The following is a 25,651-nucleotide window of genomic DNA, read 5'->3' on the forward strand; positions in this document are numbered from 1 at the left end:
CCTGAAGAAGCGTCCCCAGACAAAGTCCAGAGGGGGAGCCTCACCATGGCCTGATACTGCCCATGAGCCAGATTCTTCCTTAACTGGTGGAGACGGGAACTCTTCACATTGTCCTCCAGGGCCCTGAAGCAACTGAGCTGGGAAAAGAGGAAGAGAGACCGGGGTCAGGATGAAGCCTCCAGAGCCCATAGCTGTCACGACATCCTTCACTGCTTCCCCCACTCAGGGGCTGGGTCAGCTCCTTGTGAGGGGCTGCTCAGACTGGAGGTACAAGCCCCTTATGCACAGCCCAGAGATCAGAGAGGCCCTTGCCCTCATGAGGGCCACAGTCTAATGGGGGACACAACATGGAACTGCAAGAAAAAGGCAATTCCTAATTCCAGACGAGCCCCCTTCTGGTGAGTGGCAGCTGTGGATTCAGGGTCAGACACATGGATCTGAATCCCAGCTCTGCTCAACATGCCCAGTGTAACTCAGGGAGGCCACTTCCCTTTGCTGGGACTGTTTCCTTGGCTATAAAATGAGAGGACTGGCCCCAGGATCTCTAACACACCCTGAATGTATAAGAAAGAGACAAAGTGTTCTCCAAGGTGTGAGGGGGGAAAGGTCACTTCTCGGGGGAGAGAGGGAGTCACGGCCATTGGGGTAGGCCTGGTGGGGGTCAGAGTGTAAGAGGCCACGATGGCAAGGAGTATGTGTCAGGCACTGGGAGCAGCATAGAGGAACTAAGGCCGGATGGGACAGATAGACGGCTGGTCTGGCCGAAGCATAGGGCAGGAAGAGAGAAGTGAGGCAAGAAAAGGAGGCCATACTAGGCTGGGGGAGGCCTCAGAAAAGGGCAGCCCCTGAAGGTATACCTATAAGCTCATTCACCTGGCAATGGTGTGAAGGGTGAATTCAAGGGGAAAGGAAAGAGAAGGGCCAGAGAAGAGCCACTATCAGGATGGGGGCTGGCCTCCTGAAGGGATGGACCACTCTGCTTGTTAAATGAGGCTATTAACCCCTGAACCCTACATGGCAGGGAACCTTGTGACCACAAATAAGAAGATTCCACATGAGGGTTCTGAAATCAGAAAAAAAAGAATCAAACCTCTGCTGCTCAGAGGCCCATTCCTTGGCTGATGCTCAACAGAAACACAACCTACTTGATCAACCTCCTTCACAGCTTGGCCAAGCCCCAGCACCACAACCAGGTGAAGGACCAAAGAAAATGAGGCTATCGGGCCCCAAATGACCAACCTGGGGGGGTGGGAGCCATGGAAGGAACAGAAATCTGGCCGAGCCTCCAGAAAGGAGTCCAAACTAGAGAGAGATCCCAGAAGTGTCGCTAAGAAAGAGAAGCTCCCTATTCAAAGATTCCCATTATTTGTGACCACAAAAAAATACCCATCAGCAACCGATACCTGACGACAGCCAGACTGCGGAATAAATCATGGCACATGAACATAACAGATACTCTGCTGCAACAAAGTCTGATGGGAATGGGGGGCAGAGGAACTGGACGGACCGTTAGGAAACCAGGGGACAAGAGGGCTCAGCCTTCCCATTTCACTGCTGCGGGGAGTTTTGGGCACAGAGACTCCCTCCACGGATCAGCAACTGTCCTTAAGTTAGAAACTAAATGACTTGCCCAGAGAAGCCAGAAGCAGGCCTTAGTGATGACAGCCAGCATTTACACAGTGCTTTCTTATACCCAAAAGCCTTGACATGAGCTACTGTAATAAATTAAGGAGCTTCTTCCGGCCTTCAAGGCCCCCCAGCCTGGCTCAGCCCTCCCACCCCTCCCCAATGCCTGCCTTATGCTCCAGCTTTCCCCAGTACATTTGATCCTCCTCCAAACTCGTGAGGTAAGGGCTACTATGATCCCATTTTACAGATAAGGAAACTAAGGCAGGCAGCTCATCACAAGGGAGGTCACAAAGAAAAAAAAGAAGATGCAGTGAGGGGGAGACATGAGAGGCTCACCTGAGGAAGTTAAATTTGGGAACTGCTGCTAGAGAGAATAGCATGGGGGTCAGACACACTGGCGAGGGGCCGGGAATCTGGTGAAGACATAACTGGGAAATACTTAACAAAATAAATAAAAATACAACTGAACACGGATCGTGTGGAGTCAATACATGGCCTAGAGTAAAAGGACTAGCACGCAAGGGTAAGGGCCCAGCTGATATCAGATCCAAGCAGCAGCGGCAGGAGTGGATGAGGCCCAGAGTGAGCATGAGCAGCAACGGTACATGGGAAGCAAGGGACCAAAAACAGAGCTGGTGCAGGGTCAAGCTGCTTCTCTAGACAAAGACCAGAGGGCTGGAGGGAGAGGGGCCTCGAAGAGGACGAAGAACGGCCTGAGGAGGAGTCAGGAGGGAGAGAGAATGACAGAAGAGGGGCAAGTTTCGAGATGCCATCAGTGGAGCCTTTGTGGGGTGCTGGCAAGAGATCACGCCCACGTGTAGCTGAGGGGACACAGGGAACAAACTGCGATGAAACAAGAATTTAGGGTGTTTGAGGGAGCATCAAAATGTAATGTCCTCATACGAGGGCAGGAGTCGGGCAGAGACACTGACTCAACCAGCCTATGAGAAAAGGGGGCAGAACATCCTGGGGCCAGGGTGGGCAGGCAGGGCACCATGGGGATGTGATGTAAAAACAGGAGAGGCTGATAAAAACGTTCTCGAAAAGTGACAATGACTGCAGGAAGCAGGGGCAGGAGCCACCTCCACAATGTCACAGCAGTGAAGGGAATGGAAACATGCTGGCCAGTGAGGACAGTGGTCACTGATTACAATAACCACACTCAGCCCTAAAGACACACCACAATGGAGTGGGGTCTATGGACACAGAATGCTGCAGACGTGGGGGTCTACAGACACAGAACGATGTAGATGTGGGGGTCTATGGACACAGAACGCTGCAGACGTGGTGGGGCTGGACAGGTGGGGGGGTCTATGGACACAGAATGCTGCAGATGTGGGGCTAGACAGATGGAGGGCTACGGACACAGAATGCTGCAGATGTGGCAGGGCAGGACGGGTGGCGAGGGTAGTTTGGCTGAACTGAGTTGTGAACTTCCTTTCCCTGCTCCTTATAAAGGGCGGCGCTCTGGGAGAGGGAGAGGAGAAGGATATACTGGAAAACATGGGGGATGCAAAGACAAAAGAGAGAAACTTGAAACTGCCAATTAACTCGAATACTGAGTAAGTTCAGCTGGTTGCACAGATGCTCCAGAGGAGGCTCTTCACTTGTATCACTAGCCTGTTTTCTATCACTTTCCTTTCTAAACACACACTTGCCCCTTCCCCTTCCTGGTAACAAAGTCATTCCTTGTAACAAAGAGCAAAAAACAAAGTCTAGCCAAGAGCGGCCCAGAGGCTGTGTGGTGTCCACAGTCCACGTCCCTCACCCCACACGGCAGGGGTGCCAGCTGCCACCCCGGGGCCTCACTGGGTCATTAAAAGAACAGAATGTTCAGTGTCATAAGCGATCTCATCTTTTTAAAGTAAGGAATGAACTGCAGGTGGAGGGGCCCCGTGAGGCTTCAGGGCTGCTGGTGGAAGGGCACGCTTCTCACGTCACGTCCTCCAGATGGCCCTGGGCCGAGGCCTGTGCTCCCACCAGGCCCCCCTGAGGTGGGCAGGTGGAGTTCTTACCACCAGCCGCTGTCGATGGTGCTTCTCTGCCAGGTCCCAGAAGGCTGCGTCCTCAGCAGAAATCAGCATGTCTGTCACGAAGTTAAAGACATTTTTCTTAAGTGGCCCCCCCTGCCCCTTGGGGCTCACATCTGTTGACAGGGGTGAGGCAGGCACCTGGGAAAAGATGCTGCCAATTCGTGGAACGTTCCTGATCAGAGTGCACTGGAGCCAGAACTGCCGAGGCCACCAACTAGACACCTGAGTCCTTATGCTGAGCCCCAGACAGACGGCAACGACTGAGACACCCTGTGCACAACACTGCCATCCAATGTAATCACTAGCATTTATTATGAGTGCATGCTTCGTCTGGGCCTGTGCTCGGCCCTGCGGTTCCACCAGAAAAACCAAAACACTCCTGATCTCAGGGAGCTAACCTTCTCCTGGTGGGCTCCCAACCACAGCAAGCCACCTCCTCTGAGGGGCCACCCACCATGCAACGTGGAAATAAGCCAGTTTAGTAAGAGGCAGACAAGGCTATCATGGGAGGGACCCTGCCAGGGCACGTGGACCAGAGATAAGGGGCAGGACACCCCCCACCATACTGTGATGTGCTAGTGTCTAGGGGAGCCCCTGCAGAGGTTTATGGGATCACAGGCTAACAGTTAGGAGGGGCCTTAAGCCACCCCCTAACTCTTACAGGAGACTCGCCCAGGGTCACCTGGCCAGTGAGGACTTACGGGAAGGCCTGAACACAAGTTGACTTGATGGGTCTGTGCCTTTGGAGGGCACCCGTGGAGCCCATAGCTAGCTGTCTCACATGTCCTCCTCAGAGGCAAAGACGACATGCTAGATTTCTCTCCCCAGCAGTGCACGACACACTCAGACACTCAGAGGAAAGCCAGCATGGAACGCTGGGAAGGGCTGGTTTTAGAAACAAATCCAGCTCCCCCGCTTCCTGGGAGCCCTGAGCCAGCGCCCTCATCTCTCTGAGCCTCAAGCTTCTCGTCTGTAAAATGGCTACAGCGAGGGCTTCACGGTTTCCAAAGGAAGTCCTTTCCTCACAAGCAGCAAGTGGAAGGGTCATCGTTCCCATTTTGTGGCCGAGGACACGAAGGCTCAGGAAGTCCTGTCATCTGTCCACAGGCCCCCCCGCCGTGGGAGCCTAGCCCCGAAGGCCCACACTGCTGGTCAAGGCTCCCATCTCCCAGGCCCGGCCAAAGCTGGGCTGCCACCAGCTTTAACTTCCAGATGCCCCCGTCCCATCTTCACCCATTGGCCCAGACCAGCTGACCAGGAAGGATACAGCGTTTCCAGCGCTCGAAGGCTTGCCGCAGGGCGATCCGGGCCGCCAGTGCCTCAATCCGTGCCTGGTGGGCATGAAGGTGCTTCCTCTGCTCCCAGGCCATCCGCCAGGCCAGGAAGCCAGTCTGGACCATGATGGCACAGTGGAATTGTCCAGCCAGCTCTAGAGAGAAGCACACAACTGTGTTCTGTCCACCCAGCAGGCTTTCAGGAAAGCCCACCAGGGATAAGGGGGAGCCACCAGGAGCCCCCACTCTAATCATGGGGCTGTGGTGGCTACAATGAGGGAAAATGCCAGGGGTTTGGAAGCAGGAGACTTGTAAGAGGACCACCCTCCAGCTGAGTAAACGAGCCTGGGTGGACTTCCGGCCTGTCTCGCAGGGGTCTGGTTTTCCTCTCTATGGACAGGACACTGAAATTAGGACCACGGCAGTAAAATGCTGACCCACAGTCAGGCTAAAAAACCCTTTTGGAGTCTGTAGCCAAACCCAGCCCTGGCTTCCTGCCACGACTACCCTAAAATAAGCCGGGGGGCTGACAAACAGGTGTTCCCCAAGCCCTTTCCCATCCAAGGATGATGTAACAAGATCCATTTCCTGGATGGCTAACCCACACTGCTCAATATTGGGGGGGGGGGGCCTTCTGATGACAGGGAAGGACCGCGACCAACACCAGGACATCAGGGGCCTGCATCCAACCACACAGAGACACCAACGTGTCACCTCAAAGATCCTGGAGGTTCTTTATGCTGGGGTCCCAGCTGAAGAGAGGCATCCGTCAGGAGCATGAGGCATGCACGGCCTCCGCCATGTTTGCTCAGACATGCCCAAGTTGTCCTTGTGAAGCAACCTCCCAAGCCACCCCCATGAGTAACAGCCTTCCTCCTCAGACCTCTCCTACTCCTATCAATTACCAATGATGTCTTACGTTACCACTGTAGGCAGGAAGCTCCGAGACCCTCTTTCTGCCAAACTATACATCCCCCAGCACCACAAGCATTAATGAATACTGAATGAATGCATGCAGAGAAGGATCCTTGCTTTAGAGGCAGAAGGGGCCTCAGAAGCCAGAGTCCAACTTTATCATTGGAAAGGGAGAAAACAGGGACCCTGAGAAGGGCTGGGCCCAGGGTCACCTAGGCAGTAAGCCATAGAGTGAGCATTAGAACCGAGGGCCTCTCTCTCCGGACCTGGCAGCCTGCCCACTGCACCCCCATGCAGACCAAGCCCTTGGCGCCTGCACATGCTGCACGCACAGTCTCCTAAGGACCTGCTGTCATCGAAGGCAATGACAGTGTGGCCCGAGGTGGTGCTCCCTCCCCACTCACGTGCCTGGCGCCGCTTCTCTCTGCGGCCCTGCAGGTAGCCCCTCCACGCCGTCAGGGCCCTCTGCCGTTCTCGGCGTGCGTGGTGCCGTACTGCCTCGGTCTCCTTCTTTCTAATGATCTGGAGAAGCAGGAATTGCTCCTGCCATTGAGACCACGCCTGGAAACCAGAGGAAAAAGCCGGATCAAAGGGAGAAGCCAAAGACAGGGTGGAGAGAGGGGCCCCAGGGACAGAGAACGGGCCTGAAGAACAGCAAACCCAGAGAGCTGGCCACGCTCCTACGGGCCAGGGAGTCCGGCTGACAATCACAGTAAGAGGGGGCCTGAGGAATGCAGGCATTTGAATCTCTTCAAGCAAGGAACAAGCCAAGTCTACAAATGTTCACTACCAATAAGTGCCTACTATGCGCCAGGAACCGGTGTGGCCCCTGCCCCTGACCCCAGGAGCTCCCCCTCTACGGGAGGACACAGGATTCTCCATCTCCTCTCTCCTGGGCCTCCCACCTTATCAGGCGGTCTGAGGTCAAGCCACAGCGCCACCTGGTGGCCTATGAGGAGAACACAGTGAAGGAGCCCGGGGCCGGGAGCCTGGGGGACTGGAGGGACAGAGGGCCCAGGGACAGGGCGCCAGGGGACGGGAAGCCGGGGATGAGAGCCCAAGGATGGGAAGCAAAGGACAGGAGCCTGGAGGTGGTTCCCTTCTAACGAATGTCAGGTGAGAAAGGGACAAATGAGGAGGACACCCTGCAGGTCAGTCCAAAAATGGGAGCAGTGAGTCGCCCATCACAGGAGAGCCTGAAGAGGAGGCTGGATGGGACAGAAGGGTGCAGGGGAAGCCAAGAATGGATCGAGGTCCCATGGACCTCTCGGGGTCCAGCGCTCTCCCCGTCTTGAGCTGAGCCTGAGCCCGGAGGAGGAAAGGGAAGGTAAAGGGCCTCCAGGCCAGCATCGACGCTCTACCCTGCCTTTGGTGGGCAATGGGGAGCACCAAAGACTGAGCTAGAGTGGCTCAGGACACAGGGAGATTGATGAAGAGCTCTCGGGCACCTGGGGCCACCCACATCCACTTGTGCTCTGTCCTTTGCCCTCCAGCCCATGACTCTCAGGCCTCTCCTGCCTCCATCCATCCATTATTCCATCTGTCCAAAGGGGCTGCAGCAGCCCCCCAGAGCCAATGAGAAGGCCGAAGTCTGGCTGCACATTCTGCCAAGCCATCGGCCCATGTGGCTGATGCAGCTTTGTGGCCCAGGCCCACAGAGGCATCAAATGAATTAGCAGGCCTGAAACACAGCCCAGACTCGCTCAAAGGGCTCTCACAAGACAAAGCATGCCTCAAGGGCTCTGGGGAAACCAGATATTTGAAGGGGGCTCCGTGTTGCTGTCGCTGCAGGAGGCATCTTCAAGAAAAGACTTCTCCCCTAGCCCAGCAGAGGGTGCAGGGTGCTGGCAGCAGCCAGGCCAGCCCCATCTCCTCCTGACAAAATGAGACCAAGAAAAACTCATGTCCAAGCTGAGAATCTCTACCTCTTCCAGGCCACACGTTCCATTACAGATCCCAGCTCCTGATGGCACTAACAGAAGGGAAGGAGCACTGATAAAGCGCCTACTGAGTGCTACGCCCACTGACAAGTATTATTTCATCTGACCCTGACAACAAGGTAGGTTGTCAGGGAGATAGCTGCAGTTCTTAGCTCCATTTTATAAATGAGGCAAACTAACTTGCCAGCCACCCCACAGCCAGGAAGTGTCTGAGGCCAGATTTGGCCCCAGAGCTCTGTCTGCCGCTCCACCTGCCGTCTCCAGCTCAGCATGAGCTGTTTGGGATCACTGGGGGATCTTAGGGACACAGGCTTTGAACTAGGACTGCTGTGTGTCTCCTGCCCTATCTCCAGGCTCCTCAGGGAAGAGGAGGGCAGCCTCACTCTATGGTGAGCATGCGCACACCTGGTCATGTTCTATACTCCTTAGGTCACCATCCAAACTCATCGCCCACCACCTGATTCCTCATTTCCATCCATTTTGACCTTCCCAATCAAAGGCTACATACCCCTTCCACCATGCCCCACAGAGGGCTCCGTCCATAGGCAACAAATCTGCCTTCATCTTCCACCTCTTCTCTTCTTCCTCTTTCCATCTTCTAGCTTGGGTATGGTCAGATTTCCCCAGTTTCCCCCTAATGACATGGCCTCCCTAGAAACCCCCTTTCAGTATTGGCCGCCCCTTCACTGGCTCGGAGTCCATGACTCAGTCCCCACAGCCTCTTCCAGGTTCACCTCCTCCCTCCATCACTCAGTAACATCTCTTCCTTTGAGATTCAGACAGTCCACATCTTCCACCCAATCAAAATCCCGCGGCTGCTGTTCCCTACACTCTCGGGTCCCTTCCCTTATCTCCTGCCTCACAAGCTTTCTCTCCTCTCCAACTCCAGCCTTCATACTCAGGGCCTTCCTCATACATAGTGACTCTCCAACACCCCAAGCAATCAGCTCCTCAGCCTCCTCTCCCCTGACCTGCACTTGAGCTACATACAAAGATGGTCGAACCCTCGCCAACTCACCAACCCTGCTCTCATCAGCAAATGTATCCCCCCATGTCGAAGAATTCTGAAACCCCCTCATCTGACAAGGAATCGACTGGTTTTCCACCTCTCCCCTGCCTTCCCTCACCAAACCCTGCTCTGGACAGACATCATGACCTCCAAGCCCTCAGTCCTCTTTAAGGCTGTCTCCCCTACACTGGCCTTCTCTCTAACTTTCGCCATCTCAACCTCATGATAAACCAGTTCAACTCTACACTGTCTTCTCCTGGAGGCCCTGGCCACCTTATCCATTGGGCTTCGCCAAGCCTCAGACCTCACCACGCCACCACTCATCACCCTCCTTCCTACACACATGCTGCTGCATGAAAGTAGAGAAAAATCACACAACCCTTTTAACTGGGTCCACTATTTAACTTTGTTACACAACTTCATCTGGGCCCTCGCACAGGTAATCCTTCTACACTCCCCCCTTCCACAGTGGCTCTTCTGAACCTTTTCATTCCTCCTTGAATCAATCATGGCTGCCCCCAACCCCCACCCTCGCAGCTGACAGTTTTGCCTCATATTTTACTGAAAAAATGGTGGTCATTCATAAGAGCTCCCTCTTCTCCTGTCTTCCTCATCTCTTATTGCTCAGACGCCTTCTGCCCCTCTCCTCTCTCACAGAGGCAGGCCTACACCTTACCAGGGCAAGCCCTCCACCTACAGAAGCCACCCCTTTCCATCCTATTTCTCTGTCGGCTCCACTCTAAAATCTCTCCCTGGCTCCTGGTTCCTTCTGTGCTACTACAAACATGCCCACATTTCCCTCAAACTCACAAACCCTCCTTGAGCCTTCTGGCACAATTATCTTCTCTCTCTTCTGCCCTTTGTGGCTAAACTCCTAAAAAAAAGGCTGCCTACAACAGGGGCTGCCGCTTTCTCCCCTCCTGCTCTCTTCTTCCCCCCTGACAATCTGGCTCCCAACCTTATCATTCCCCCAAATGGCTCTCTCCAGAGCTCCCAATGATCTCTTAGTGGCCAAGTCCAGCGGGCTTTTCTCAACCCTCATTGTTCCCGACCTCTCTGCAGCCTCTGAGACTGTCAATAACCTTCTTCTCCTGGATCCTCTCTTCTCTCTGGGTTTTCAGGACACTGCATCTCCTGGTTCTCCTCCTCCCTCTCTGACCACTCCTCCATCTCCTTTGCTGGGTCCTCCTCCAGATCACACCATCTCACCACAGGTGTCCGCCAGAGCTCTGTCCTGGGCCCTCTTCCCTTCTCCCTCTGTATTACTTCACTGGGTGATTTCACCAGCTCCTATGGCTCGGCTCTTCTCTGCCTCTGTACCACTTCACTGCATGATCTCACCAGCTCCCATGGATTCAATGACCATCTCTGTGCTGATGATTCTCAGATCTACCCGGCCTGCCGCAGTCTCTCCGCTGACCTCCAGTCTTCCATCTGCCCACTTTGCTCTACATCTTTGACCACACCTCCCTGACAGGAGGAGAGCCGCTGCTTTTCCAGTCTCTGTGAAGACGTCTCCCTTTGCTCTTTCTCTGGCTTCTCTGAGGCAGAGGTGGCAGGGCAGTACTGCTGAAGCGAACATGAGGCTGCTGCTTCACTTTGTCGTCATCGCTCCAGACCACTTCTGGGCTGTCTGGACCCATCGTTCGCCATTCCATCAATGGTGCGTTAAGAAGTCAGTTTTCTCAAAGCCCCTCTAACATTTGTCAGCTTTCGCTGGCTCCAGTTGTGAGGTATAATTTCATCGTTCCTTTAACTTATATTTCTAATTGAGTTGTTCTAATTAATTTACACCACTAATTATTAGTAATTTGGAAGATCTTTTTCACATAATGGTTGACAGCTTGGATTTCTGCCTTTGTAAACTGCTTGTTCAGAATCCTTTTACCCCTGCCTTATTGTTCCCCTCCCCCACCCATGCTCCCATGGCTCCTCCTCCCCCACCCTCCCAGCTGAGAATCTTGCCTCATATTCTACTGAAAAGATGGGGGCCATTCACCGAGAGCCCCCTCCTCTTCCCTCTTCCTCAATGCCTCTTGCCCCTCTCTCCTCCTTCACCTCTCTTGCACAGAAGAGATGCCCCCTTTTTGTCATTCCTCCCTACTTCTCTTCAATCTCTCCTTCTCCACTGGCTCCTTCCCTCCTGCCTACAAACCTGCCCAAGTCTCCCCCATCCTGAAAAAACCCTCACTTGATCCTTCAATCCCCGTCATCCTCTGTCTCCTCCTTTGTGGCTAAACTACTCTAGAAGGCGTCTATACTGGGGCCTCCACTTTCCTCTCACTCTCTTCTTCGCCCCCGACGATCTGGCTTTCCGTCTTGTCATTTCCCCAAAACTGCTCTCTCCAAAGCGACCAAGGGGCCAGATCCAGTGGTCTTCTCTCCGTCCCTCTCCCTGACCTCTCTGCAGCCTTCCATGCTGCAGATGGCTCTTTCCTTCTTGATCCTCTCTTCTCTCTAGACGCCCCAGTCCCTTCCACCCCCCTCTGACCGCTCCTCCTCCAGGTCACGCCCTCTAACCATAGGTGTCCTGGGTCCTGTCCTGGGCCCTGTCCTCTTCTCCCTCTGTATTACTTCACTAGGTGATCTCCCCAGCTCCTGTGGCTCCGCTACTTTCAAATCTACCTTTCCCGCCCCAGCCTCTCTGCCTATGACTGATCTCACATCTCCAACTGTCTTCCAGACTTTTCAAACTCAGTATGTCTGATACGGAACTCGCTATCTTTCCCCCTAAACTCCTGCACCCCTCTTCTTCCCCAGGGTACCACCTTCTTTCCATTCCCTCAGGATGCCCACCTAGGAGTCATCCAGGACACCTCACTCTTTCTCACCCTGCAGATCTAAGATGTTGCCCTCTTCTCTCCGCTGACCCCACCTCTATCCTGGTACAGGTCTGAACTACTACAACAGCTGCTGGGGTAAGAGGGTCTGTCTGCCTGCCTCCAGTCTCTCCCCACTCCAATCCATCGTCCATTCAGCCCCCAAAGGGATTTTTCTAAAGTGCAGGTTTGACCACGTCATCCCCTACTCAACGAACTCCCTTGGCTCCCTATGGACACCAGGATCCAATACAAAATGCTCCATTTGGCCTTCAAAGCCCTTTGCTAGCTGGCCACTCCTCCCTTTCCAGCCTTCTCACACCTCACTTCCCAACACATCCTCTTTGATCCAGTGGCCCCGGCCTCCTGGCTGCTCCAGGAACAAGATCCTCCATCTCTCAGCTCGGGATGTCTTCTCTGGCCATCTCCCAAGCATGGACCATTCTCCCTCCTCTGCTCTGACCACTGACTTTCTGGCTTCCTGTAAATCACCCCTTTTATGGGCAGTCTTCCCCCCCCACTTCATTCTAGTGCCTTCTCTCTGGTAATTACCCGTATTTATCCTGACTAGAGCTTGCTTTGTACACAGTTGTTTACTTGTTGTCTCCCCATTAGACTGGGAGCTCTCTGAGGGCAGGAACTCTCTTTTGCCTCTTTTGGTGTCCCCAGCACTTAGCACAGTGCCTGGCACACAGTAGGCATTTAATAAATGCTTACTAGCTGACTAACTGCCTGGAGAAACAGCTCTTTGTTTTATACATTGGAACCAGTTCATTAAATAACTTAAATGAGCAACCTTGATCGGAGAAACTTGCTGCAAAGATTTTTTTCCTGCTTTCCTTCTCATTTTAACTACATTAGATTTGTTTGTGCAAAAATATTTAAATATTATGTTATTAAGATTGTCTCTGTGATATTCTTTCTTGTTTCTTTAGGCGTGAACTCTTATTAACAGCTGTTTAAAAAATGATATTTCTAATTCAGGAAGTTGGGAGGCACCAGCTGGATGGATCAGAGAGGGAGGCGTGAGGTGAGGGAAGTCTGCCTGCGGTGATCGCCCAGGTGGGAGGGCACTGAGGGCCCGGGCAGGTGGTGACAATGGGGAGGCAAAGGAGAGGATGGATGTGAACCCAGCTGTGAAGGAAGAAAAGGACTGGCCAAGGATTGATGCCAGAGATGGAGGGAAAGGCTACCCAGGTCAAAGGGGACCCAGAGGTTCCCCCTGCTTGTGGGGCATGGGCTGAATCAGCTAGAAAAGGCAGAGCAGTCACTCATGACAATGAGCGAGGCTATAAGCAAGGTGAGTCTCACCCAGAATTGCAGGCTGATGCTCCAGTGCTGCAGGGCCAAGGTGTCCATTGTGCGGCCCACACGCCTCTTCTGCACCTGCCGCCTCCACACTCTCCAAGGCACGCTGTATCAAACAGAATCTCATAAGGACGAGGAGAAAGGGGGTCAGAGCAGGGGGAGTGAGGGCATCCCTGTTCTGTCCCCCACCCGCCACATGGGAAGCCCCTTGGCTGTGAGGCCCATGGGTGCAGCACCCGCACAGGGCTGCTTCCACCACAGGCCTTCAGGGAGCTGCTGAAGGAAGCTGTGAGAAGGAAGACAACCACTACACAGAGTGGGACCCAGGGCCCGGGCATGGGCTCTTTCAATCCCATGATATGGAAGAAGGGCAGCTCAGTGCAGGGCACGGTGGTGAGTCAGGAGCCAGAGGAGCAAAGAGAGCATAAAACAGGGCTTCGGGCAAGGGGTGGGGGGACGACGGCCATAAAAGAGGGCAGAGAGAACTGCTCCAGAAAGGACAATGCCTTACACACAGTAGGCATATAATAAGTGCCTGCTAGACTGAAACTGAAATGACAGAAGAACAGTGACTGCAAAGGATCTGGTGTCTCCTTGTGAACCCCAAAGCCCTGGCCCAGATGAGCATCATCCAAGAGCAGTGAAAGAACTGATGGCCTAAGGCCCGGACACATGAAGAAGCAGAAATCACAAACTTCTGGCAAGACTCTGGAGCACACTGGTAAAGGATGGCCCCCGGAAGCAATGCTCCCAAAGAGCCGGCAGGCTCGAGGGCAGGGGAGCCTCACCAAACATGCTGCCTCTTTTGATGAGGTGCCAGAACGTCTGAGCTGCATTTAATAAAGTCGCTCTGGTACAATCACAGAAAAGCTGGAGAGGTGTGGCCGGGCTCAGGGGCTAGATTGGGGCTTTGGAGCCAGCCTAACGGCCAGACCCAGGGGCGAATTTAGGGTGCTCAGCGGCAGCTTGCCCTCAGCCTGGAGGACATCTCCAGTGGAGGTGCTGTTTCATATTTTTATCAAGGTCTAGATGCCACAATTATCCAATGTGCTGATGACACAAGGCTCAGAGAGAGACCAGCGTGAATGGCTGAATCAGGTCTCAAGAAAATGTTTAGAGGTTGGACGACGGAGCTAAATCAAATAGGATGGCATGCAGACAGGATAACCACAAAGGCCCAAAGAAAGTGAACACCATCTTGGATCATGGCAAGACTGTTGCCATTTCCAGCCCACACCCAGGTCTGGTGGCCCATTTTAGGAAGGACATCGATAAACTGGAGAACATTCAGAGGATGGCTACCAGCACAGTGAAAGGCCTGGAGCCCTTGTCCTATGGCACAGATTAAAGGGGCTCGGGGCAGTTAGGCTGGCATAAAGGAGACTCTGGGGCATAAGAGAGCCACCTTCAATTACCTGAAGGCTTCTCCTACAGAAAGGGCCTTCCTCTTGTTCTGTCGGCCCCTTGAGGGCAGAACAAGGAGCCATGGGAGGAACCAGCTCAAAGACACAGACTAGATTTGGCTGCATGTCTGGGAGAACTTCCTAATGACAGGAACGATGAGTCCCAAAGAGGCAGGGCTATTCTAGGGAGAGGGGTTGAGGCGTGCCCCAACGCTGGGCGGGAAGGCCAGAGGAGATTCTGCCTGAGGCCAGTTCAAAGGCTCCTGGACTGTGAGCTGCTCTTCTGTTCCAGCCTCCCAGGCCCCCTCCTGACCTTGCAGGGGGGGTGGGAGGGAACAGAGCGGGCAGCCACAGCCTCCTGCACCCCCTCACACTCAGAGCTGCAGCCATTGATTCAGGGACAGGCTTAATCCCAGCCCCAATCCTAAAGAGCCAGGTCACCTTGTGCAGTCTCTGGGCCCTCTTTGTAAAGGAACAGAGCTGGTCCAAATAGCTCTAAGCCCCAGGATTAGATGGTAGAGAAAATGGGAAGAGAGAGAACCCCTGGTGTCTGAGGAGAGACTATTATAGAACAGCAGAGACCCTGTGTCCTGTGCCCTCCAACATAATGGTTTCTGGCATCATGCACACACACGTGTGCACACACATGCATGCACGCACACATACACAGACATACCCATACACGCAATACACACAAACAACAAATGACCCATAACCACCCCCTGACCCTATGACGTGAAAGGCCTGGTCGGGAATGCCAGTGTTGGCTTCTACCGTGGCCAGTCACGGGACCTGCCCCATGCGCTTCCTAGAAGGTGCGGGTGCTCACAGACACTCACCGGAAAACGCTTTGCTCCCTGAACTCCTGTGCCACGCTGTGCATCTCATGCTTGGTCCGACGGACGTCCACATAGATGAGCCAGTTTTTCCAGGCTGGCCACAGCTTCTGCTTGGCCGCTGAGCCCCCGAGATGAGTGACAAAGAAAAGGGAGAAAAAGTGAGAACTGTGGCCGGGCTACTGTCCAAGATGTCCCTGCAGGGAAAGGACCACCAGGAAAGAGCCAGAGGAGAAAGGCCTGGACAGATCAAGGGCATAGGTCAGGCAAGGACATTTACAGGACAGGAAACACTCTCGACCACAGCCCATCGGCTCCTGGCCTCCACCTTGCCCAGGGCACATGCCAGGGTCACACAGCCCACGTGAGTCAGTCTTCCTGGTTCCAAGGCTGACTCCTATCCCCTCAACCACACTTCCTCCCTGAAGTCCAAGGGAAACCTAAGTCATGGGTGAGATGTGAAGGGTCAGCCAGAGGGTGTCATGGTGCACAGAGCATCAGGCCTCAAGTCAGGAACTCTTCTTCCTGAGTTCAAATCTGGCCTCAGACACTTACTAGCTATGTGACCCTGGGTAGGTCACTTCACCCTGCTTGCCTCAGTTTCCTCATCTGTAAAAAGATGGAGAAGGAAACGGCAAACCAGTCCGGCATCTCTGCCAAGGAAACCCTAAATGGGATCACAAAGAGTTGGACACAACTGAAAAATGCCTGAACAGCTTACAAGACAAAGCTCTCTCCTCACAAGCGCCCCGCTGTGTAGGGAGCTCAAACATGAGTATCAGCATGTGATAGATGTTGGTGCAGCTGTGAGCTGGTCTAGCTATTCTGGGAAGCAATTAGGAATTATCCCCAGAAAGTCCCTCAACTGTGCACACACCCCCCTCGACCCGGCAGCACCACTGCTAAGTCTGTACCTCAAAGAGAACAAAGAAGAAGGAAGGAATAACCTTGTCTAAGAATAGCTAGCCTTTATTTAGCACCTACTGCATGCAGGTGCCACGTACGCACTTTACAATCATTACCTCAAAGGATCCTCAGGACAACCCTGGGGGTGGATGCCATTATCACCCCATTTTACAGACGAGGAAACTGAGGCAAACGGAGGTTAAGCGGCTTGCCCGGAGTCACCCAGCTAGGAAGTATCTGAGGCCAGATTTGAACCCGAGTCTTTCTAACTCCGGGCCTGGGGCTCGAGGACTCCCCTCTTCCTAATCCTGTGTCTAACCTAACCCTAATCTTGCGGTGCCTCTGTGACTAAGCCTAGTTCTAAACCTAACCCGAGAAGTACAACAATATTTCTAGCAGCTCTTTCTGTGGTGGCAAAGAACTAGGTACTGATGGGGGCAGCTGGGTGGTGCAGTGAGTACAGCACCGGCCCTAGAGTCAGAAGGACCTGAGTTCAAATGTGGCCTTAGACACTTGACACACGTACTAGCTTCGTGACCTTGGGCAAGTCACTTAACCCCAACTGCCCTGCCTTCCCCTCTCCAAAACAAAACAAAAGAAAAAGAACTAGGTGCTGAGGGGATGCCCATCACCTGGGCGATGGCTGAATAAAGGGTGGTCTAGGATGCCAATGCTTACCTCCTGACAGAGAGGAGATGAAGCAGATACAAAATGTTCTGCTTGAATATGCATATATGTTACAGGGGTTTGTTTTTGCTTTCTTTGCAGTGGGGGCCAGAGAGAAAAGAAATGCTTCTTAATTAAAAATAAGAGAAAAATTTAAAAGAAAAGAAAACTGAGATTCAGAGAATGTAGCAGGAAAATTTAGAGTCACATGATTACTGAGTCAGTGGCCAGACTCAAACCATGCTCTTCATGGGATCCGGGATCTGGCGCTAGAAGGGACCCATGGGCCCATCTGTCCCACCGTATAGGCCTGGCAGTGGCACCGCGGGGTCAAAGGGCATACCAGTTCAGTGACATTTTTACAGGTGGCTCCAAACCGCTTTCATTCATTCCTTCCTTTGTGTGTCCACCCAACACATAACACACAGCTCCCCAAAGAGGATACTGGGGAGACACCAAGGTTCCAAGTCCAGAGAGCCTTCTGCTAGCTTACACCGCCCCACCTCGGATTTGCTAACACTCACCTACACACACCTTACACATCTGAGACAGTCCCAGAGTCGGGAAACTTCCTCTTTGCCCCACTTCCTTTCTGAGGCCACCTCCTTCTGAGACCCGCCATCCACATGCATCTCTTACCGTGGTCCTCCGCTCTGCGGTACTTCTTCTTCTTGTCCCGTCGCTGACGAACGTAGGTCTGCCAGGCTTGGAACGCCAGGTTGTACAAGGAATATCTAGTTGGCCAAAAGAGTCAAGAGCCTTCTGTCAGAAAACAGCCAGGCCTGCCCATCCAACTAGAGTCCTCCCACGCCGCGTCCTTGGTGCCACTAATCTAGGCGGACTCCGCTACAGCAGCTTTGCTGGTGAAGAAGCCCCGTCAGTAAAGAGCTCTGGATTCAAATCCTGGCTCAACTCCACTACCTTGCCCATCTGCCCGGCCAGTCCAGCCCAAAGGAGGAGAGCCCTCGCCCATGTCGCTGAGGATAAAGGGTACTAAAGGCTAACGTCTGTCACAATGACTGTTTGCTTGTTACAAAAAACCAGCACAAACGTCCTTCTTGACAGAGTCCAATTTTGTCTAAAACACCTCAAACTGTCACGAGGAGAAAAAAGAAGGCCCTGGCTGCTCCCAGCAAGCAGCCCCCAAGCAGGGGACCAAGTAAAGGAGGTAGGCGTCATAGCAGAAAGCGGACAAGAGGCCACGCGCAGAGACACGATGGCAGTCGACTCTATTTCTCATAGTCACCAAGAAAAATGAGGCCTCAAAAATGCAAACCAACCAAAACTCCAAAAGTCACCTGGACTTGGCTTTGAAACACGGCCAGCTCAGCAAATTCAACATGGACTGATGGCTGATAAAGAGGCAGCCGAGCAGAAAAGCTCGAGGGGAGACAAGATCACTCCCTGAGAACGTCACCCCTCACTAGCCACAGGCTACTGAGGCTAACCCCCCAGGTCTCTTCAGTCTGGAAAGATAAAGCCCCACATCCAAGTGCGACTACTTAGCTTCCTGCCAGCCTGAGGAGAAGGGTCACTGAAGGCAAGGGAAGTGGGGCTGCAGGATATCGGGCTGGCAGGGACCCTGGAGCATCCCAGTCAAGCCACACCTGGCCAAGAATGCCCTCGAAACCTCTCTGGTAAATGGTGCCGATGACACAGATCACGGCCTCAATGGCAGACTCAAAGTGCCAGCTGATACCAGGCCAGACGAGAACACCAGTTGGGACCAAAGAGGATGAAATGCCATGAGGAGAAGTCAGACTCCTGGGCACCAAAAACCAGCATCCCAAGTGGGAGAGGGGGACACGGTTAGACAGCAGGTGTGCTAGAGACAAGGATCTGGGGGGGCCTAAAGGACACCAAGGTCAGCCTAAGCCAGCACAGTGATGGGGCCACCAAAGGCCTGGGCAGCCACTGGCAGCCTCCCTCCCAAAGGGCCTTGTCTGGGACTGCTTTGCACGTAACCGTATTTGCTCTATTAGTGTCCTGCATACGCCCATAGACGCTCTCACTGCTTCTCAGCAGCTTAGACCGTCAGTTCCATGAGGGTAGGGCCTGCTTCGTTTCTGCCTTGGCAGACAGAAAAAGCCCTCGTTCCTAACGGAGCAGCTGGCTCTCCTCATGGCGGCAGCAGGCAGCCTGAGGGAACCCACAAAGCACGTCAGGCCTGTGAGATCACAGCTAATTTCAGCTTCTCTTCCACCTGAGGCCAAGCTGATGTTCCTGGTCATAATTTACCTTATCTGTAGTTTTCCCCGTAACCGGGGCACTGAAGACATGCTTGCCAGCTGAGAGTGGGCCCAGAGAGTGGGATGCTGGCCAGCTTGCTGAAGCCTTCCAACAACATCTCATGCAGAACTGGCTGCTCAGGGTCTCACCAACTCTTAGGGATCAGGGTTACAAGGCCAAGGTCAGAGATTCACAGCCCACCATGGAGCAAGTTCCTGGGAGAGCAGGGGAAGTGGCCACCTCACTTCAATCCCAATGGCAGATTTTGTCTAACTGAGGATTTTTAATCTCCACCTCCCCCAAGGGACTGGGGGAAACCAGAGCGCCTCATGGCAGGCTCCTGGCTCCCACTGATGGACACATCCAAAAGGGATTGTTTCAGAATCTCTATTAGGTAAAAGGGGCTCAAAAGGCGATGTTCTGACCTGTACTGGCAGTCTGCTCGGACCCTGAGCTTCCACTCTCGCCGGACAACCCACCACTCTTCTCTCCAGTCCTCAAAGGTCTTCTGCAGGAGCCTCCTCTCATAGTGGTGCCTGGGGCAGGGTAGAAAACACAACAACTGGAGGCCGGCCTGGGGTAGCCTGGGGGGCAGTCCTAGTTCAAAGCCTGTGTCCCTAAGACCCACCCACACACCTACACAGAGTGTGGGAAGACACAGCGGTGCACTGAGCAAGAGGCCAGTGTCCAGAGCACGCACAGGCCTGCCGAGCAGATGGGGATTTACCAGTGACCAGCAGTGACCATGACAAGGTGCACACAAAGCCTGCCCTGGAGCCTTATGGGCTCCTCAGCAAAGCCACAGGGCCCACAGGCTGGCAGGTCTTCCCGCAGGGGGAGGCCCAGGGTCTCCTACATTTGGGCAGAGCACGGGCTTCACTCAGGGCTGTGAGGCTAGAGACCAGGTCAGCCAACAAGCTCTGTCTCTGCCCCAGCAACTCCCAAAGCCCACTTACCACAGGGGAGAGGGGCTGCGATATGCATCACTGCAGGGGGTACCCAGGATGAAGTCACAGATCCTTTCCATTCTAAGGAATCCTGCTCACCTCTATGGTGCCTTTAAGGTTTACAGAGCCCAACACTTGTGAAAAAGAAGAATGCTTACATCACCCCCATTTTAGGGATGGGGAAACAGAAGCTGGGATGAAGTGATTTGCCCAGAGTCACATGGATCACAAGCACTGACACAAACACAAGCCTTCTAACCACCTGTATAATGAGACTGCAGTGTGCCCTAGTAATGGGGCCCTGGATTCGAATCCTGCCTGTAACACTTAGTGACTGTGGGATCCTGGGTAAGTCACTGCAGGTTCCTCCTCAACAGCCAGGGAAGGTGGGGGCCTGTGGGACCTGCCTCCCAGGGGAGTCAGTGGGAGATGTGAATGAGCGGAGTGAGCGCTTCGTAAACCTGCCCACATCATGTACCTGTTGGCTCCACCATCTTGATCAGGACAGTGATAACGGGGGAAGCTCTTTTTGGTGTGGGGGTGACCCTGCGGAAGCAGGAGTGCCCATTCCACAGAATGGCTAAGGAAGGAGCGCTTCTTCCAGGTCACTGGACGCAGAAGGCGGCCAAAGGACTGGGGACCACCGGGAAGGTGAGGAGGGGATGCCTACGGCGCAGCAGACACCAGGCTCCATGCAATGGTCCTTTGCCCTATTTAGAGGTCTTTCTGCGGGATGGTCTCCTGGGACTGGGAGGGAGGAGGAAAACGGGAAGGGTGGGGATGTGAAAACCAAAGGGAGTAACAAAGATTCATATTTTTTAGGGAAGAAAGGATTGGCCCGGAGAAGAGAATAGATGAGAATTCACTTTAGGAAAGAAGTCTCTGCTTAACAGAAGGACTGCAAACCCAGATTATTCTTCTACAAAGTCGGCTTCCACAAACAGTACCCACAACACCCATGTACATACACAAGAGAACATGTTTATGACGTAAAATGAGGTCTGCCACTAAAAGAAGGGGAGAAAAGACAGAAATCAGCTGGTTCTTCACTTCTAAGATGCGTCCTTCGCCAGGGTTAACCCCATGGACCCACAAATTCAAATGAGAGATATGGCCCAAGTAAGTTCTAACTCCAATTTAGCATTCCTTCAACTGCGAGTCTTTTAAACAGATAATTTGGAGCAGGGTCCCTGGGCTCTGTGAGCCTGCCAAGGGGTGCCTGGCACAGAAAAAGGTTAGAACCCCTGCCATCCAAGGATAAAGCCCTGGGAAACAGCCTGGACGTGCAGAAGGAGCATGAGGTCAGTGGCGCTGTCCCACTGATGTGGATCCCTAAGGACCTTGTGAGGCCACTCCTGAGCCTGAGGTCATCCTAAAGTCTCCTCCCCTTATCTTGAGTTACCACATAACTTTCCCCTTATCCCCGGACCACACCACGGGATTCCTTGTCGCCTGCCCCACCCTGGCTCATAACATTTCCGGTTTCCCTTATCTTGTGTCAGTTGTTGTCCTCTACCAGTGTCCGTATCCTGCAAGGCTTATCCTATCCCTAAATCTCCAACCCCTACAAGAAACCCTAAAATCATCCTACAGGCTGGATAGCTTTTTGTCTATATAAGTCTGGTCCCTTCCCTACATCAGGGCCTTTATTTAGCTCCTTGCTAAATCTCAGGCCCACTGTTTTTGCGTCAATAAAGCTCCCAATGGCTACAGAGAAGATCTAAGTGAATTCTTTCACATTTGATGAACCAGCTCTCCCAACTCTGACCTCATCATTATTTTGGTGCCAAAACCCGGGAGTTCAAATATTAATTGGACTCCAATGATCTTCTCCTAGCCACTGGGATAATAGGTAAGCACCCTTTTCTTTGTCCTCTTCCCCAGACCCTTTCTGCTCCCACTGTCTCCCTAGCAATGAGACCCCTGGAGTGCTCAGACACTGCCAGCAGCATCTGAAGCTCCACTGACTTCTGCATGGTCAGTCGGACTGTGGCCCTTGGTATAAGGGGACACCCTCGCCCTGTGTCAGTCATTTTTCTTTCTCCCCTCTGTCCTGGGACGCTGGGACAAATTGTGAGAGGCTGCTAGGAGACTGCTAGGAGGGAAATTCAGGAAGGAGATCTTTAAAGCAAAGTGTCTAAGTGTTCCATTATAACACAGCCTGACCTCAATATAATCTGGAAAAGTAATCTGTGAAGGGGATTTCTAAACAAAACAAGCTTAAGAGATTTGGTCTCCAAAACTTAAAGAAAAGGCACCTTGCTCTGCTTGAGCAGACTTTTTAACCCTGTCTTGTTCTCCCTGAACCCTGGTTTTTCTTTGGGGGTCCCTGTACCCTGGTTTCAGGGTCTCTGTGCCCTGTGGGCCTCTTTGGGGGTCCCTGCACCAGCCCAAGGAAGTAAAGGTTATCTGGAACTTGGAATTGTCTTCAAAAAAATGTGAGTTTATAGATAATAATCTTTTCTTTTAAAGTGCTAAGAGTATTGGGCCTTAGAAATTAAAATGTTACCACTAGTGATTATGAATCCAGATTTTATTTGCTCATCCAACTAAGTTACAGTCACCCAATTAGTAATTAATTGGTCCTGTTTCAAGTTTTAAATACGTGATAATTGCTTGTGGTGTGGTTATATTTCTAAATTTTCTTATATTGTGCAACCTGGCTAACATTGCATTACCTACCTTTGTTAGAAAAGCAATTCCTCTTATAATCTAGATGTTGTTAGAGTAAGAATTGTACTTAAGAATTGAGACTGTTAACTAAAACAAGAGTTTTTGGAACCATCTAGTCATAAATTCTTACCAACACTGTGTAAGTCTTCTGTGTAGTAGAATTCCTACTGAATAAGTTTTTAAAGACCTGGTAAACTTTGTTATTGTGATAAGGCTAGTTTAATTGGGTATGTTCCTGATTTAGGAAGAAAAAAAAACCTGACCTTCCTCCCCAAGGTAAACTCCTTTTGGTACTTAGGGATTTGTGATTATTGAGAATTTTGGTTTTATGGTACTTTGCGGATTTGTGACACTTAAAAGACACTTTACACCAACTTGGTTTTGATAAATTCCACTCTTTAAGGTTTCCAGCTAATTTATTTTATCAAAGTTTAGTGATTATTCCTTTTAACATCAAGATAAATTGTAAGCTCTTTTTTTTTGAAAGGGAAATACTTTTTACAAAGAAATGTTTTGCAAAATCCTTTTTGTGTGATTTTAAAGGCCTACTATACTGATAACAATTACATTCAAGCCTACTGTGAATTCTCTTAAGTTTCACTCCTAGGTTTGTCGTGTCCTTAGATCAGCCTTAAATAGGTGCTTTCAGAGAAACAGAGCCATTGGTTCATGCTTCAGGTAACCTAAGAAAGGGCACTAGTCTCCTGAATGTCGGTCGGAGAGGTTCAATGTGCCGGCTGAAATTTTTAAGGGGTAGGCTTAGAAGTGAAAAGTTACCAGCCTGAAAGTACCTCCCAGGAGCCAGCCAGTCGCATCTGCACTTGGTAAGGCAATCCACCTTTCTGTCAATAATTTCTATATGATCTGGAAATGCAACTGACGTCATCTGAAGTTTGTTTGTGATACAGCTAAAACAATCTGAAAATGATGAGATTGCTGGTTACGTGTTAACGCTACAACCTAAAGCTGGTAATCGATTAGTGTGTGAGCGGTCCTCGGGGCTAGACAAAAGCACAGCCCACAGCGGCTCTAAGGATAGATGGGGTGGATGAGGCAGCCCCTCTCAGGGGTCCCTCTCCATCCTTAACTTTAAAAGCTTGCCAAAGAGCTTCTTTCAGTTCTGGAGTTCCTAAACGAGGAACTCAGCATGCTGGGAATTCGCAACTATATAGAAATGATCTCCAGTGACTGGCTTTCGCACAAGGACAGATTTGAAATTGGAGATGTAAGTCCTGGTTAAAAAAAATTTTTTTTTTTTTGATTAGTGAAACTTGCCATCTGAGGTAAAAGTTATTGGGACCAAAATGAGCTGTGGCGGATAATCAATAGTCAATAATCTGCCATCTGAGTGAAATGCCACAAGCTACTCGGAGAGAATGTGACTGGAAAAGCTGGGAGGACAATCTTAGCCTCAATCTAAGGTGGGATCCTCCTGGCTCAGCTCCCCATTGGGTTCCTTTAAAATGAATGTCTCCCCCCCAACTATTCTTGAGTCTGGCAATGAGATGTAACTGATACTACATGGTTGTAAAACTTGGATATTTTGTCTAATCATGTCCTTGTCTTTCCCTTTTGTGGCAAATTTCTGTAATCAAAGCAAGTGGTCAGTATAAAGTGTGAGCACCATCTAAGTATGTGAAATCTTGCTCTCTTCAATCTGAATGCGTAGCCATTTAGTACTGCACACAGTTGGATAAATTGCTACTCCTACATAGACATGAATCTAGGAATAATTAGACAAAGGGAAAAGAAGTTTGTGAAACAAAGGTACACACACAACGTTGAATCATTATGCCGTAGACTAAGGCTGGGAGACATCTGAGCTACTATGATAAAGCGTGTGTTTAAGATCTGAGCTATTCAGCCTAAAATGATATTCCTTTTTATATCTTAAACAACTTAGTAAATGGGTGTTTGGCCTAGTTACTTGCCTGCTACTAGACACATGTCTGTATGGAATAGGGTCCTTAAATGTTTCAAAATGATTTTAGAAGAACTGAGTATTGGTACAACTGATTGAGGGACCTGTTATTTCATTAATTACTGAAACTAGATCAGAAACATTTTCAGTTTGGAGAAAAGAATTTCAGTGCCAATCTCTTAGAGGTAACTCATGGAATACTTCTGCATTAATAGAAAAGTCAATTTCATTCAAAGTTTGTTGCTATTGTGGAAATAATATCTGTTTATGCCATGCGTTCTGTGGTACGAACATGTTTTATTATAAGCAACCTACTGATATGCATTGTTTTGGAGTTAATTACTTCTGGATCCTCCCAAGTCTTTTATATAACTGGAGTAAAAGTCAGTCTCTTCTAAGTAAATTCATCTCTGTAACTACTGAACTCAAGGGTAGAAAGCTTCTCCGGCAAAGTGTTGTTACTTATATTTACACGTGTACAGCTGGATCCTCAATCATATCCGATCCTCCTAAGGAACTGCAATCACAGCGAAAACTTCTGAGAAAATCAATAACAGCATCACAGGGCTCCTGGCTTCTACGTCCTTGTAATGTTCCTTCTGTTTGGGCCCTGCATACCAAACTTGCCTGTCAGACTTGTGTCTTCTAGACTATGGCTGTCCACCCGCAGATGGTCATGCAGCAAGGATGCCTGTTCCACACTCTCCTCATCCCCTGGCCGCTGCTTCAGCCTCATTTTACTCCCCTCCACACCCTCACTCAGGCAGGGACAGCTCCTTTGTCCCTCTCTCAAAAGGATTTGGGTGGACAGTGGGGCAGACAGGAATGCGGAGGCACACGAAGCAAGCAGGAGGCCGGATGGGAGATGTGGGATAAGATGCTGGGTGAGGCTAGCCAGAAAAGTGATGATAGAAGACTAGGCATTGAAGCCCCTCACCTTGGGGACTTGCCTGTGTGCTTTCTAGCTATGCTGGGTCCTGGGCCCCACCTTGGACCACTTCTGTTTCTAGCCCACGGATTCCGGATTCCCACCCTATGCCTAGGGTTAGGCCTGCTTCCTCAGGACTGGAAGCCTAATGCCTTAATTCAAATAGGGAACTCTGTGGGGCAGGGCAGAATGCAAGATTGCTGGGTGTATGTGTC

General features: G+C 51.6%; 1 protein-coding gene across 1 annotated transcript in view; it reads right to left on the reverse strand.

Annotated features, from left to right (window-relative positions):
• The window catches only part of SFI1 (SFI1 centrin binding protein), a 69,539-nt gene that overhangs the window by 37,566 nt on the left and 6,322 nt on the right, over nt 1–25,651 (reverse strand). Inside the window, exons 5-12 of the mRNA XM_036761309.1 lie at nt 19,393–19,503; nt 17,378–17,472; nt 15,170–15,287; nt 12,931–13,033; nt 6,256–6,412; nt 4,930–5,091; nt 3,645–3,715; nt 45–137 (exon numbers count right to left, since the gene is read on the reverse strand). Coding sequence (XP_036617204.1) covers nt 45–137; nt 3,645–3,715; nt 4,930–5,091; nt 6,256–6,412; nt 12,931–13,033; nt 15,170–15,287; nt 17,378–17,472; nt 19,393–19,503 — 910 coding nt within the window. The remainder of the gene's footprint in view (nt 1–44; nt 138–3,644; nt 3,716–4,929; nt 5,092–6,255; nt 6,413–12,930; nt 13,034–15,169; nt 15,288–17,377; nt 17,473–19,392; nt 19,504–25,651) is intronic.

Source organism: Trichosurus vulpecula, chromosome 1 (assembly GCF_011100635.1).
Source record: "Trichosurus vulpecula isolate mTriVul1 chromosome 1, mTriVul1.pri, whole genome shotgun sequence".
In the NCBI taxonomy this organism is placed as follows: Eukaryota; Metazoa; Chordata; class Mammalia; order Diprotodontia; family Phalangeridae; genus Trichosurus; species Trichosurus vulpecula.